At 38.2% G+C, this 13,915-nt stretch overlaps 1 protein-coding gene across 1 annotated transcript in view; it reads left to right on the top strand.

The window, feature by feature from the left end:
- The window catches only part of GPHN (gephyrin), a 292,262-nt gene that overhangs the window by 216,253 nt on the left and 62,094 nt on the right, over positions 1 to 13,915 (top strand). Inside the window, exon 12 of the mRNA XM_030884864.1 lies at positions 11,009 to 11,130. Within this exon, the coding sequence (XP_030740724.1) occupies positions 11,009 to 11,130 (122 nt within the window). The remainder of the gene's footprint in view (positions 1 to 11,008; positions 11,131 to 13,915) is intronic.

The following is a 13,915-nucleotide window of genomic DNA, read 5'->3' as shown; positions in this document are numbered from 1 at the left end:
AGGACTATATTTAAACCAAAATTACTTAATCAGTCTAATTGGTCTAAAGAGTCATAACAATATTATGTGAAGTTTTTTCTAATATAATTTATAAATCAACCTTTCATGCTCTATAAATTATGTTTAAAGGCTATTAATCTCCTTCTTATTGTGTAATCTAGTAATCAAGCAAATTAGCTTAACTCTGTTAAATCTTTTTTCCCAGTTTAATTAGAAACTACTTATAACAGGAACATGTCCCATTAATCTTATTAAATGTTCTTCCAATCTATTTGTGTTGAATCTGTTTATGTGTACTACCTGTTCATTTTTAGTGTATGTACATAAATGAGTGAGAGTGATTTTTGATCAGTTCATGAGTTACATTTTTCAAAAATCAAGAAACCAGGGTTTTCCTGAGGAGGTGTAAGGAGGTTGCAATAGATAGGGGATTACTGAACACTATAGATGTCTTCCATTACAAAGAGGGAAAGGATCTTAGATATGAGAAATTGATTTTAAAAAGAGAAAGTCAATCAAAACAACCCATTCAAACAATGACGTCCATGATAGTATCATCCAAACCATGGAATTATGTCTTGAATAACAGAAACAAAGACAAAGGTCTTTTACAATAAACTCAATTCTTTTTCTTAAAAAAAAAAAAAGACAAAGAATCTCTTCAGGATAGTGTAACAAAAGAACTTTTTAATTATTTATATTTGTAGTCAAATCTAATTTTGGAGGGATTTCTGGTAAGATGACACCGACTTGGCCCCCCTCCTCCTCTTCCCTCTCCCAGCTCTCCAAACAAGACCTCCACCTCTTCCAAGACTTCTTCAAACTATGCCAGCCCAATTAGCAAGAAATGTACGCTATCGTGTTATACCTTGAACTACTACTACCTGCATCTGGGCTGTTTCTCCCAACCCGTTACCCTGCCAACCTGATAAAAATATATCTGCTAGCTCGCGATCCAGAGCAGACTGGCTGGAGATCCTGAGCAGAGCTCTGGGTCTTCACTTAGACGTGGTGACTAAGCTAAGTCCTTTTCCAAGGACATCCTCAGCCAATGGCAGCAGAACGAACAAACTGCCCACCCTTGCAACCCCTCCCAACCTCAGGCATCAGAAACACAACCAGTGTGACCCTGAACAACAAAAACAAAATAATTATGGACAAATTGTGTATAATTTCCCTGTACAGATCCTCAAAACAGCCAATAAAATACATTACCAAAAAAATATATGAGCGCACTTGGCTCTGAGATACAGTTCCTTTTAAAGTATGTGATTAATATTAAACTTTTTAAGGCCTCTTTATGGATATACATTTTTATTTTTTTCAAAGATAGAATAGTTTGAGGTTAGTGTTCAATTGTTTATATGTGAATGTAGATTTACAATAACTTTGCCTTATAGAAAGACTCTAGATTAGAAAAGTAATTCATATTATGTAAATGATAATTAAATTTTTTGGTTAAGTAACACCTACAGGTAGAAAATAATTATAGAGCGATTATTTTAGTAAGGTTATGGTTTGTAATCACACCCATTGTGTTTCCAACATGGTATTGCATCAGACTTCATCATGAAATGGAGCATAGTAGTAAAGAAAATACACTTAAAAGTGCTATTAATCCTTGAATGTAAACCCTAATTTCATCACTGTGTAGTACACATACATGAATATATATTTAAGTATACAGATATGTACATATAGATTCCATTTTCCAGAAGCCATATTATGAATAGAAATCACTTGCCAACTAATGTTGGTGCTGTTGTAAGGTGCCAATGAGTCTGTTCTGATTCATAGTCACTCTGTGCTCACGGATCCTGTGCCAGCCTCATGGTATTCCTTTCCGATGTGTGAAGCCGTTATTGCAGCGAGTGTTAGGAATATGCGTAAGTCAAAGAATATGGTTGAGGCGATTTCAACATTGGGAACTATGCATTGTGTTTAATCTTCTATTATGGAATCACATATGGCTTTATGACTAAAATTTGTCTTTCCTGAATCTGCAAATTTAATTCTCTTGTAACAATGAAATTGCTACACTTCTTCATAAAAGTTTGTGTTAAGTCATCCAGATAAGCCAGCAGTAATTTCTTGTTAGCCTCTGTTTTTCATCAAGTGTAATAAGGATTCCTTAGACTTTCATTCTTTTATCATGAAAATTAAAGTGTGTCAATTATGGTATAAAAAAAGAAATCTAATTTTGAAGCTTTTCATAACAATATAAATTCTGCTGCTGTTGTTGTTAGGTAACCCAGAGTCCTTGCTTGGATCCACAATCAAGACTCATAGATGTAGCAGTTAAAGGATACATTGCACTGGGTAAATCTGCTGCACAAGACCTCTTTAAGGTGTTCAAAAAGCAAGAATGTGACTTTGAGGACTAAGGTCACCTGACCCAAGCCATGGTTATTTTCAGTTGCCTCATATGTTCATGAAAAGTTGGGCACGTGACGTGAATAAGGAAGACTGAAGAACAGTAGATGCATTTGAAGTGTGGTGTGGGTGACTATTGAAAGCACCATGGACTTCCAGAAGAACAAACCGATCTATCTTGGAGGAAATATGACCAGAGTACTCCTTAAAGCAGTGGTTCTCAACCTTCCTAATGCCGTGACCCTTTCAAACAGTTCCTCATGTGGTGGTGACCCCCAACCATCAATTGATTTTCGTTGCTAATGTAAACATCTGATATGCAGGATGTGTTTTCATTGTTACAAATTGAACGTCATTAAAGCATAGTGATGAATCACAAAAACAATATGTAATTATATATTGTTGAATATTTATTTCTAATGACAAATAAATGAAATATTGTCTTGAAGCATGGTGTAGCATGGGTAAGTCCATGCCAGGTACTTGTATGTGGGCATATCTGCATGTGCGCGGACCTACCTGGAGATGGCTAGAGGAGCGGTGTCTCGGTTCCTAAGACCATCAGAAATATGTGTTTTCCAAAAGTCTTAGGCGACCCCTGTGGAAGGGTTGTTCGACCCCAAAAGGGGTCGCAACCCACAGGTTGAGAACCACTGCCTTAAAGGCAAGGATGGTGAGACTTCATCTTACATACTTTGTCAGGAGAATCCAATCCCTGGAGAAGGATATCATGCTTGGGAAAGTAGAGAGGCAGTAAAACAGAAGGCCCTCAGCAAGATGGGTTCACACAGGAACTGCAACAACAGGCTCAAGCATGGGAACCATTGTGAGGATAGCACAGGAGGGGCAAGGTTGGTTCTGTGCACACGGGGTTGCTATGGATAACTGAGCTAATGGAACCTAACAACAGCCACTGTCCTTCAAAGTCTGGTCAACTCATACAACAGAAGGAAACCTGCCTGGTTTTCTGTCTTCCTTGCCGTTCTTCCTATATTTAGCCCATTGTTGCAGCCACTGGGTCAGTCCGTCTATGGAGGGTATTGCTCTTTTTCACTGACATTACCCAGCATGACAGTCTTTGTCCACAGATTAGCCCCTCCGGATAAAATATCCAAAGTATGTAAGAGGAAGCTTCGACTTCCTCACTTCTAAGGAGCATTCTGGCTGAACTTCTTCCAGGGCACATTTGTTTATTCTTCAATCCATGCTACTTTTCAGTATTGTTCTCCAGGACCATAATTCAAATGCATCAATGGAAAATAAATAGAAATACCTCATACTTGGGGCAGGCACGCCGTAGTCTGCAAGGAGACATCTTTGCTTTTTAACACTTGGAAGTGATTATTTTCAGCAGATTTCCCCAATGTGGTATATGATTTGTGTAGTATAGTCCATGGGTGTTGATATAGATCCAGTAAGATTACACTTTTGACAACTTCAATATTTTTTGCATTTATCATGATGTCAATTATTGGTCCAGTTATAAGAATTTCTGTTTCTTTATGTTGAACTGTAATCCATTAGTAAGTGCTTCATATTCTCTTCACTTTCAGTAAGCAAGGTATGTCACCTGCATATCACATTTATTAACAGATCTTCTGATCTTGGTGCTATATTTTTTTCATATAGTCTAACTACTCTGATTATTTGCTCAGCATACAAATTGAATTAATATGGGAAAAGGATATAACTCTGATGCACACCCTTATAAACAGTGCACTGTCCCTATTCAAATGACTATCTTTTAATCTGTGTTAAGTGACTATCTTTTAATCTGTACAAGTTCTATTCAAACGACTATCTTTTAATCTGTACAAGTTCTGCATGAGCATAATTAAGTATTCTTCAATCTCACTCTTTGCAATGTTATTCATAATTTGTTATGATTCACACAGTCAGATGCTTTTGCATAGCCAAGAAAACACAGGTGAACATCAATCTGGTATTCTCTCCTTTTGGCCAAGGGCCATCTGACATTAATAATAATTAATAATATCCCTCACTGAATGTCCTCTTGTGAATCTGGATTGAACTTCTAGCAGTTTCTCATTGAGGTACTGCTGTAACCATTTATGAATTATCTTCAGCAAAGTTTTACTTGTGTGTGATATTAATGACAATGTTTGATAATTTCTGTGTTTTGTTGGATTATCTTTCTTTTGAATGAGTACAAATATGAATCTTTTTCAGTAAGTTGGCCAGATAATGAACTTCCAAGTTTCTAGGCATGGACTAAGTGATTGCTTCCAGCATTGTATCTGTTTGTTAAAACATCTCTATTCATATTCCATCAATTGCTGGAACTTTCAGTGTACCTTGGATATCTTTAATACCATGGGTTCTTGGTACAATGACTGTTGTTTTCATCTCTCTCTTTTTAAAAATGCTTCCTGCTTTAGGCTTGATTTTTTTCCCCAGTTCTTTCAACATGAGTAATGCTTAGTGTGTTCTTCTCTTTTGGTTTTCTAACATTAGGTCTTAGCACATTTCATTATATTATTTTACTTTTACTTTTCTAGCTGCCCTTTGATACTTTCTGCTCAGCTCTTTTACTTTATCACTTCTTACATTTACTTTAGCTACTCAACATTCAAAAGCGATTTTCAGTTCTTCTGACATCCATTTTGGTCATTTCTTTCCTTCCTTCTTAATGACCTCTTGCTTTCTTCATGTATGATGTTCTTGATATCAACCCACATTCATGTTTGTCTTCTGTCATTAGTGCTCAATGATTCAAATGATGTCTACATTCAGATGGAATATACTCAATGTAGTATTTTGGCTCTCAGAGGACTTGTTTTAATTTTCTTTAGCCTGAACCTAACTTGCCTATATAATGGAGAATCTGATCCACTCTACACTCAACCCCTAGCTTTGTTTAACTGATGATATTGAGCTTCTCCCTTGTCTCCCTGCACCAATGTAATTGATTTGATACCTGTGTATTCCATTTTTTCATGTTGTTGAAAATGTTATTTGTGATGAGTGAGTCATGATTCTTGCAAAATTCTGTCATGCATTCTCCAACATCATTTCTGATACCGAGGCCATTTTTCTAGCTACTGATCCTTCTGTTTCCAACTTTTGCATTCCAGTCATCAGTAATTATCAAGGCATCTTACTTGCATACTTGATCCATTTCAGACTGCAGAAGTTTGTAAAAATCTTCAGTTTTTGCATCTTTACCCTAGTTGTTTAGTGCATGAATTTGAACAATAATTATTCTAACCTTTCTTCCTTGTAGGTATATGGATATTATCCTATCATGCATAATGTTGTGCATTAGGATGTATCTTGAAATGTACATTTTGACAATGAATATAACACTATTCCCCTTCAATTTGTCATTCTTAGCATAGTATACCAGATAACTAGCTGATTCAAATAGCCAATGCTAGTCTCTTTAGGCTAGGTTGTCAGTCTTAAGCATTCTGTTTCATTTTTGGTAACTAAATATTTCTGTATTCATACTTCATTCATTGCACATCCCAAGTATTAGTGGATATATGCAACTATTTCTTCTGTTTTTTTAGTCTTGCCACATCAGCAAATAAAGGTCCTGAAAGCTTACACTAACTACATCATAAAGGTCCACTCTACAACAGGAGGCAATTGTATTTTGAGTGCCTTCTTAGATGGTTAGTTCATCATCCATCACTGGGCCAGTGTTCTGCAACTATTCAAAGATTTTCTCTGGCCAATTATTTCAGACTTCAACCACGAGGTCCTTTTCCCCAGTTTGTCTACTGAAATGTGTCCACCATGGCGACCCTGTTAGTATTTGAAATATCAATGATATAGCTTCCAGTATCATAGCAACACGCAGATCATCACAGGAAGACAAACTGATAGATTAGTGGTGGCCTATAAATAGTAGTAAATATTCAGAATCTCTCTTTTGTTCTGCTTTTGAGTTGAAAACTTTGGTCAGGGGCAAAGTCTTCCAAAATGTCCACTGCAATAATTCCTAAGTATCCTTGATAAAATTATGCTTTTTAGAAAGGCAAATACAATAAAGAGCAAAGGAGTCCAGAGCAATTTCAGGAAGAAGCACAAGCTTATTAGAAGAGTTCATTCATTTACAAGATAAAGGTTAGTCAAAGGGAAAATTGCTTACTGTCCTAAGTCCTCAATTTAAATTAAGCCCCTGGCTGCTGGTTCTGAAAAATCAGCAAGATTACTTAAGATGACTTCTTCCAAAGCCAAATTTCAAACACAGACAAAATTGTTTAAAGTTCTTATAGATACATAACACTGTAACCAACTGACAGAATGGTGAGTGTGGCAACAGTGCTTTGCCACCTTCAACAAGGAAAACAAAAATTAGTACAAATCTGATCCAGTAACCAAAATATCCTGGGGCTCTTCTATTAAAGACAAACCAAATAAACATCAGCTAGCTTTGGGAGCTCAACAAAAGAAGAATCCGCACTCATAATAAGTTCTGGACTTACCATCATAGAGTAGGAATCCCCTAAATCAGGAGGCTATGGAGACATCCACAGAGTCCAGTGTAAGATGCAAGTAGTACTAGTAGCGTGGGGCCTTGCTTAAATCTTCTTGGGCCTTCTATGACTATCAAAGTCCTAAGACACCGTGCGAAGACCACCAGGGAAACCTATTCGTCATAGAAAGTAGAATCTGTTAGAATTTCTGACTTAAGGAAGAAAACCACCTGGACAGACTCTCAGCATCTTAAAGCGAGGAACATTACCTTACTGTGGAAGAAATAAATATGATACAACTATTCATTCTTCTTTCTGAAGCAGCTAGTATTACTAATGGAGTTAAAGAACTGCACACTTTGGCCTTTATAGAATTATAATGACTTCATATACCCCATTGCTATAAAATTGATTTGAACTCATAGTGACCCAGCAGGAAAGAGTAGAACTGTGCTAGAGGGCTCCCAAGGGTGCAGTCTTTGTGAAAGCAGACTCACATCTTTCTCCTACGGAGCAGCTGGTAGGTTTGAATCACCAACCTTCTATTTAGCAGCCAAGCACTTAACCACTGTGTCACCAGGGGTCCTGTAATTTCATATAACGGAAGGTGACCAGATTTTAACATTGGTAAAGCGGGACACCATTGATAAAACTCATATCCTGGCGAAATAGCCACATGGCAGCCAAAAACTGTATTCCCTAGCTTGTCGTGCATACTTTCCAAAAATTGGGACTTTTTTAAAAGGCCGCGGGAAGCGGGAAAATTTGTTAAAAATCGGGACATCTGGTCACCTTACTAAACCTCATTGCCTAAGAATTGGTTCTGACTCATAGCAAGCCCCTGTGGGTTTCCAAGACTAAATCTTTTACAGGTGTAGAAAGCCTCATCTTCCTCCCTTGGAGGCTCGTGATTTCAAACTGCTAACCTTGTAGTTATCAGCCCAATGTGTATCCCTCTGCCCACCAGGGATCCTTTGTGCTGATTAACATCAGAAAGGCAATCTATAGTAGTCCTACAATAGAAAGAAGTATAGACAGAGTTCCTTAAAAGCAAGGATGTGAAACATTATCTTTTGTGCTTTGGACATGGTGAACAGAGGCATATCTAATGTATGACACTTGGTGGGGGAGATGCCAATGAGTAGTTTCTATTGGCAACCGTAGTTTCCATTGTCTGTTATGAGAGATCATTCAGCGATTTAAAACTAGTTACTATAAGTGCTATTCTCTGTAGACACATTGCTGATCAGAAGGATCAAAATCCCCGGACAATGACATTGTGCTTGGTAAAATAGAGGGCCACTGAAAAAGAGGAAGACTTTCACCAAGTTGAATTTGCCCAGTGGTTGCAGCAGTGGGCTTAAGCATCGTGGGGATGGTACAAGAGCAGGCACTGCTTCAGTCGGTTGGGCATAGACTCGCTATGAGCTGGAACTGATTCACCAGCAGCAAACAGCAGCATCAATTTATCAATCGCTACTAGTGACTACAGATAAAAGTAGATGGTGATTTCACATGGCAGCTGAGTTAAATTTGTTTTGAAAGGGAAGATTGCCAGGTGACACTGAATTAGATGGTCAGGGTTTTTCTCCAGCCTGTTTTAAAAGGGCATTGCAAAAATGTTATTTTTCTAAAATAAAACCAAAGGTCTGACCACACCATATCACTCCATAGTCAGAAGGAAGATGGGAGGAGTTTGTAAAAAGAATATTGAAAGCATCTGAGGAAAATTGAGATTCAAGCCCAGACTATTGGCCATGATTATAACTGCAAACTGAAAGCCCAAGCCCACTGCCATTGAGTCAAATTTACAGTTTTGTCTTCAACCACCTGAGACAATAGTCATCTCAATTCAAAGATGTGCAGTGTACCCTTGTTCTATCCTTTAATCTGTAAAAGTTCTGCATGAGCATAATTGAGTGTTCGGGATTCTCATTCTTTGCAATGTTATTTATAATGTGTTGTGATTCATATAGTCGAATGCCATTGCATAATCAAGAAAGCACAGGTAAACATCTTCCTGGTATTCTCGCTTTGAGCCAAGATCCATCTGACATCAGCAACGATATACAGTGAACCCTCGCCACTTCGCGCTTCGACTTCCGCGGCTTCACTCTATCGCGGTTTTTGCATAACAGCGCATGCTCTGTCATTACTGCCACTGATTGGCTCATACTGTACACACTTCTGTCTGCATCGCTACGTATCAGAGCTACGTATTAGATGCATTTTTGCTTTTGTACAGTGTACTGTAATTGTTTGCGATTTTTAAGAAATTTTATCTAAGCCCTATGATGGCTCCTAAATGAGCTGCTTCTTCTAAGCCTTCTGACAATAAAAATAAGCGCCAGAGGAAGATGCTCACCATCCAGGAAAAGGTAAAACTTTTGGATATGATCAAAGATGGCAAGAAAATCGTGGAGGTTGCACGCCATTTCGACTTGAATGAGGCTTCTGTTCGCTCCATCCGGTTGTACTTCATAATATAATAAATAATAAATGATAATTGTAACGTCCAAAATGTTTTACTGCATTTTCCCTTTTTCGTTTAATAAATTGAGTAATACGAGTGTAATGGTGACTAAAGGGTGTTTTTTCATGTCCTCTATGCTCTAACTACGAAAATATTTGATTTACAAATAAGGAATCCTACTTCACGGAATTTCATTTATCACGGTAGGGTCTAGAACCGATTAACCGCGATAAACGAGGGTTCACTGTACTTTGTTCCATGTCCTCTTCTGAATCCAGCCTGAACTTCTGGCAGTTCCCTGTCAATGTACTGCTGCAACCGTTGTTGGATGATCTTAAGCAACATTTTACTTGTGTGCAAGATCAATGACTAGTGAGTTTGAACCACAGACCTTTTTAAGGTGACCAGATTTTAACATTGGTAAAGTGGGAGACCATTGATAAAACTCATATCTTGGCGAAATAGCCACATGGCAGCCGAAAACCGTATACCCTAGCTTGTCGTGCGTTCTTTCCAAATATCGGGATTTTTTAAACACCGTGGGATGAGAAAAAAATTGTTAAAAATCAGGACTGTACCGCCAAAATCGGGACGTCTGGTCACCTTACTTTTGGTTAGCACCTAATACTTAAATTGCTGTGCTACCAGGGCCATTTGAGGGGAAAGAATGTGCTTTTCAACATCTTATATCAAAGTAAAAGGGAGAATCACAGTTATTTCATATTTATCTGCCTTAGCTAAGTGTCCATTATCTCAGTCAGTTGATTTTAACACCTACACTGCAAGGTAATTATTGTTACTGTATTTTATAATATAATATAACCCTAGAGGCATAGTAGATTACAAGTTCGGTTACAGCTACAAGGCCAACCTTTGAAAGCACCAAGCAGTCGTTCCACGTGAGGAAGACGAGGCATTCTACTCTCCCCTGTAGGGTCGCTTTGAGCCAGAAGAGACGAGCACAGTGAACTGAGCACTTTATCAATGAGGAAATTAGGACAAAAGGGTTTGACCAACCCAGTTTGAACTTTATGTGAATTCCAAGCTCTTCTTGCTTACCAAACTAATTCATGGGACCTCCTGACATAAAATGAAAACCATATCATTTTCTGCATAAGCAAAGCAATAATAGATACCAAATCTCTAAAAGGTATTTCGATCTAAAGTCATGGCCTTGTAGCTAAGTATTACTTGTCTCAATTTGCTAGTAACAGAGACAAAACAACTCCATCCCTCTCGTTTAGATGAATTGGCCTAATATTAATCTTATCTTCAGATCAAAAAAACATTAAAATTAGTCATTCTTTCATGTTACAAAGACTCAGCTCACATATTCTCAATAAAAGACAAATGGGAAGTGATATTTGAAGAAAAAGATAATTTGTTTTATTTAGTCTGTTCCAATGAGCAAAAGTACTATTTATTTACAAAGCTTTACTGTCAAAATGTAGCCAAAGCTGGTGTAATATTTGGCCTGCTGTTCAATCACCATTTAAATGTCTCCTTTTTTTTAATTGCAGAAGAACTCTTTCTTAAAGAAATTCTCCTATACTGTCAATATTTACTCAAAGATCCTTTTATGTGTCAGAAGCTCTAAACTATATTTACTAGGTATAGATATGCTAAGCTGTTTTCTAGATATATTTTTGTCCCAGTAATAAAAAATAGGCAATATTCTCCTATGAGAGTAATTTGTGTGGTCTTTGTGGTTTTGTAGCTGCTAAATCCCGAAGATGACCTCTTACCTGGAAAGATTCGAGACAGTAATCGTTCAACCCTCCTCGCAACAATTCAGGAACATGGTTACCCTACAATCAACTTGGGAATTGTGGGAGACAAGTAAGTATTGAGTTTTAATTTTCTTAATTATTACTGTGCAAATCTGATTTTTTTTTTAGTATTAACTCTGGAGTTGCTGCTAATGAGAGAGAAATATTAAACCATAATTTTCACTTAATCTAAATATTCAAAAGCAGAACTGTGGATGTGTCTGTGTCCTAAGGTTTTATTTTAAAATGTATATTATAATACTCGATGTAGTTTGCTTTCCTATTTGTGTACTGCTAAGTTTGTTTGTTTGGTTGGTTGGTTGGTTGTTTAGTTGTTTTGGTTTTGGAGTGTTGGCTTTATCCTAGTGGAACAAGTGGTGGTGGTGTTTGTGTTAGTCTGGGTAGACTAGAGAAACAAATTCAGGGAAACTCATATGTGAATAAGAGAGAGCTTTATATAAAGAGTAATTGAATACTAATAAAACATCCCACCCCAGTCCAGATCAAGTCCATAAGCCAATATGGACTTGATACCAATATTTAAATTCCTCTAAAGACTCACAAAACACATGCAATGACACCAAATGCAGGAAGATCACAGGCCATTGGGTAGGAAGCCTTGTGAATTCAGTGGCATTGTAAGCATCTCAATGCTGGCAGGGGTCTCCGCGTGGCTCCTCCAGCTCAGGGCCTAGGGTAGTTCTGTGTATCTTCTCAGCTGCAATGTCTCCAAGGGAGTCAATAGAGAAAGAGTGTGTCTCCAGCCTCCAAGGAGGAAGACAGGAGTTCCAAGAATTCTCAGGAGACCATGCCCACACAGATGCCTCATTGGCTATATCCTGATCGACAGGCTGGACTCCACCCCTACACTCTTAATCCTCAAATTGACACCAGATTATACAACTGCCACAGTTTTATACCAGGTTATTCCTTTACTTGTTTCAAGAGAGACAGGAAACACATGAGTGAGGAGAGTAAGAGAGAATCGGAATTAGAACTACATGATTATTTGAAGTTTAAGTAACAGGGTTTCCTCAGACTTTAATATGGAATTTTGTTTTATATTAGACAGGTTTCTTTGGGCTTCACCTACTTGTAAGTACAAAGGGAGGCATCATGACCAGGTCATGGAGAAGCACCAGTCTTACACTCTGTTAGAAGTGAAAGCAGAGTTTTATTGAGAGAGAGAGAGAGAGAGATTTGCTGACTGGAAGACTCCCTACTGCCCAGGGGGGTTTTGTAATGACCTAGATTACAGAAGGACAGTGAGGCTTTCATTGGGTGGAGTAAACAAAGCTACATGCTCAAAGGCACAAAGAGAGAACACAGCAAGAAATTATAAGGAAAGGTTGTTAAACTGTAATTATTTTTAACATTAACAGTTCATTTTCTAACATCTGGTAATATATTGATCAAGGCAAGCTTTTAAGACCCCAGGCTTTTTAAGTAGGTCACTTATATACTGTTAGCCACCTACATCTTCATAGATTCTTCCGAGAGGAGAGAAAGTCAGACACTGTTTCCAAAAGAACAGGAAGGTAGAGGAGGGTACAGAGAAGTAGCTGCCAGCAGAGGAGCCGAGGGAGCAGCAATCGGGGCAAGGGGTCCGCAGAATAGAACTCTGGCTTTATAGTTCCTTATTTTGCTTAGTGTCTCCAAAAATTGTATTCTGTAACTTTTTATTTTGTTTACTCAATTTAGAAACAGCAACTTGCTGAGAGATTATTTTGATCTTTTTGAGAGGCCTTAAAGTACCAATTTTAAAAGGTTTCTCCTTGTAATTTCTTAGTCCAGGAACCTTCATTTTCTACTTTACTACCAAAAAAAGATAGTAATTAAGTTGGAAAGATCAAAAGTTCCAGAGTGACCACTGACATTCTAAACTGCCTTGATAGTCCATGTCAAACAAGTATGACAAAGAAGCAAAATGTAGGCGTTCCTGAAGAAAGCACTCTTGGGTTTGGCTTTTTCAATGTCCAGTGTTCCATGTTCAATGGCAAGGCAAAGTTAACTTTGGAAAATTTTCAAACAGAAGGTCAGAGCTTTCGGTTTCTTAGAACTTGTTAAGCTACCTAAGGTTCTGAGACCCTTGGGCACCAACTGTATGGAACCTGCAAACCCAGTGAATTTAGACAAATTCTACAGTCCCCTTCTCAGGAGCTTCTGTGTAAAGAGAACAAAGGCTCATGCCCTAGAAGACACTTTCTGTAAGTCTCAAAAGTGACACAGAAACAGTGAGCCCAATGTGATCCAGCCTGGGACCAGTTACCCAGCACCTTGGAAGTTACAGCGGCAAATTCACCTTCAAGTTGACTCATGGTTGCCAAGAAAGTTATAATGAAGCATCACTGTAGAAGGCAAAGCAGCCTCACAGAAGGATCACAAGGAAAGAATGAGTCAGCCAGGATGCAGCACAGCACCAATGGAACACACAATTTTCCTCTAGTTCTTAAATGCTTCCTCCCCCCACTATCATGACCCTAATTCTACCTTATAAATCTGGCTAGACTGGAGCATGTACACGGGTACAGATATGAGCTCTCAACACACAGAATCCAGAACAGATAAACCCCTCAGGACACCAGTGGAAGTGGTGATATCAGGAGAGTAGGAGGAAGGTGGGTGGAGAAATGGGGAACTACAATGACGTATAACTCCCCAACCTCCCGAGTGGGACAAACAACAATAACGTGAGCAAAAGGAGACAGCGGGCGGTGTAATATATGAAAATAATTATAATTTATCAGGGGTCCATTAGGGTGGGAGGATGGAGAAGGGAAGGGGGTAAAAAGGAGGAGCTGATACCAAGGGCTTAAACAGAAAGAAAATATTTTTTAATCATTTTATTAGGGGCT

The sequence above is a fragment of the Echinops telfairi genome, unplaced genomic scaffold, assembly GCF_000313985.2.
Source record: "Echinops telfairi isolate 266 unplaced genomic scaffold, ASM31398v2 ScPeMD7_18;HRSCAF=68, whole genome shotgun sequence".
Lineage (NCBI taxonomy): Eukaryota > Metazoa > Chordata > Mammalia > Afrosoricida > Tenrecidae > Echinops > Echinops telfairi.
This window is presented reverse-complemented; position numbering and strand designations above follow the sequence as displayed.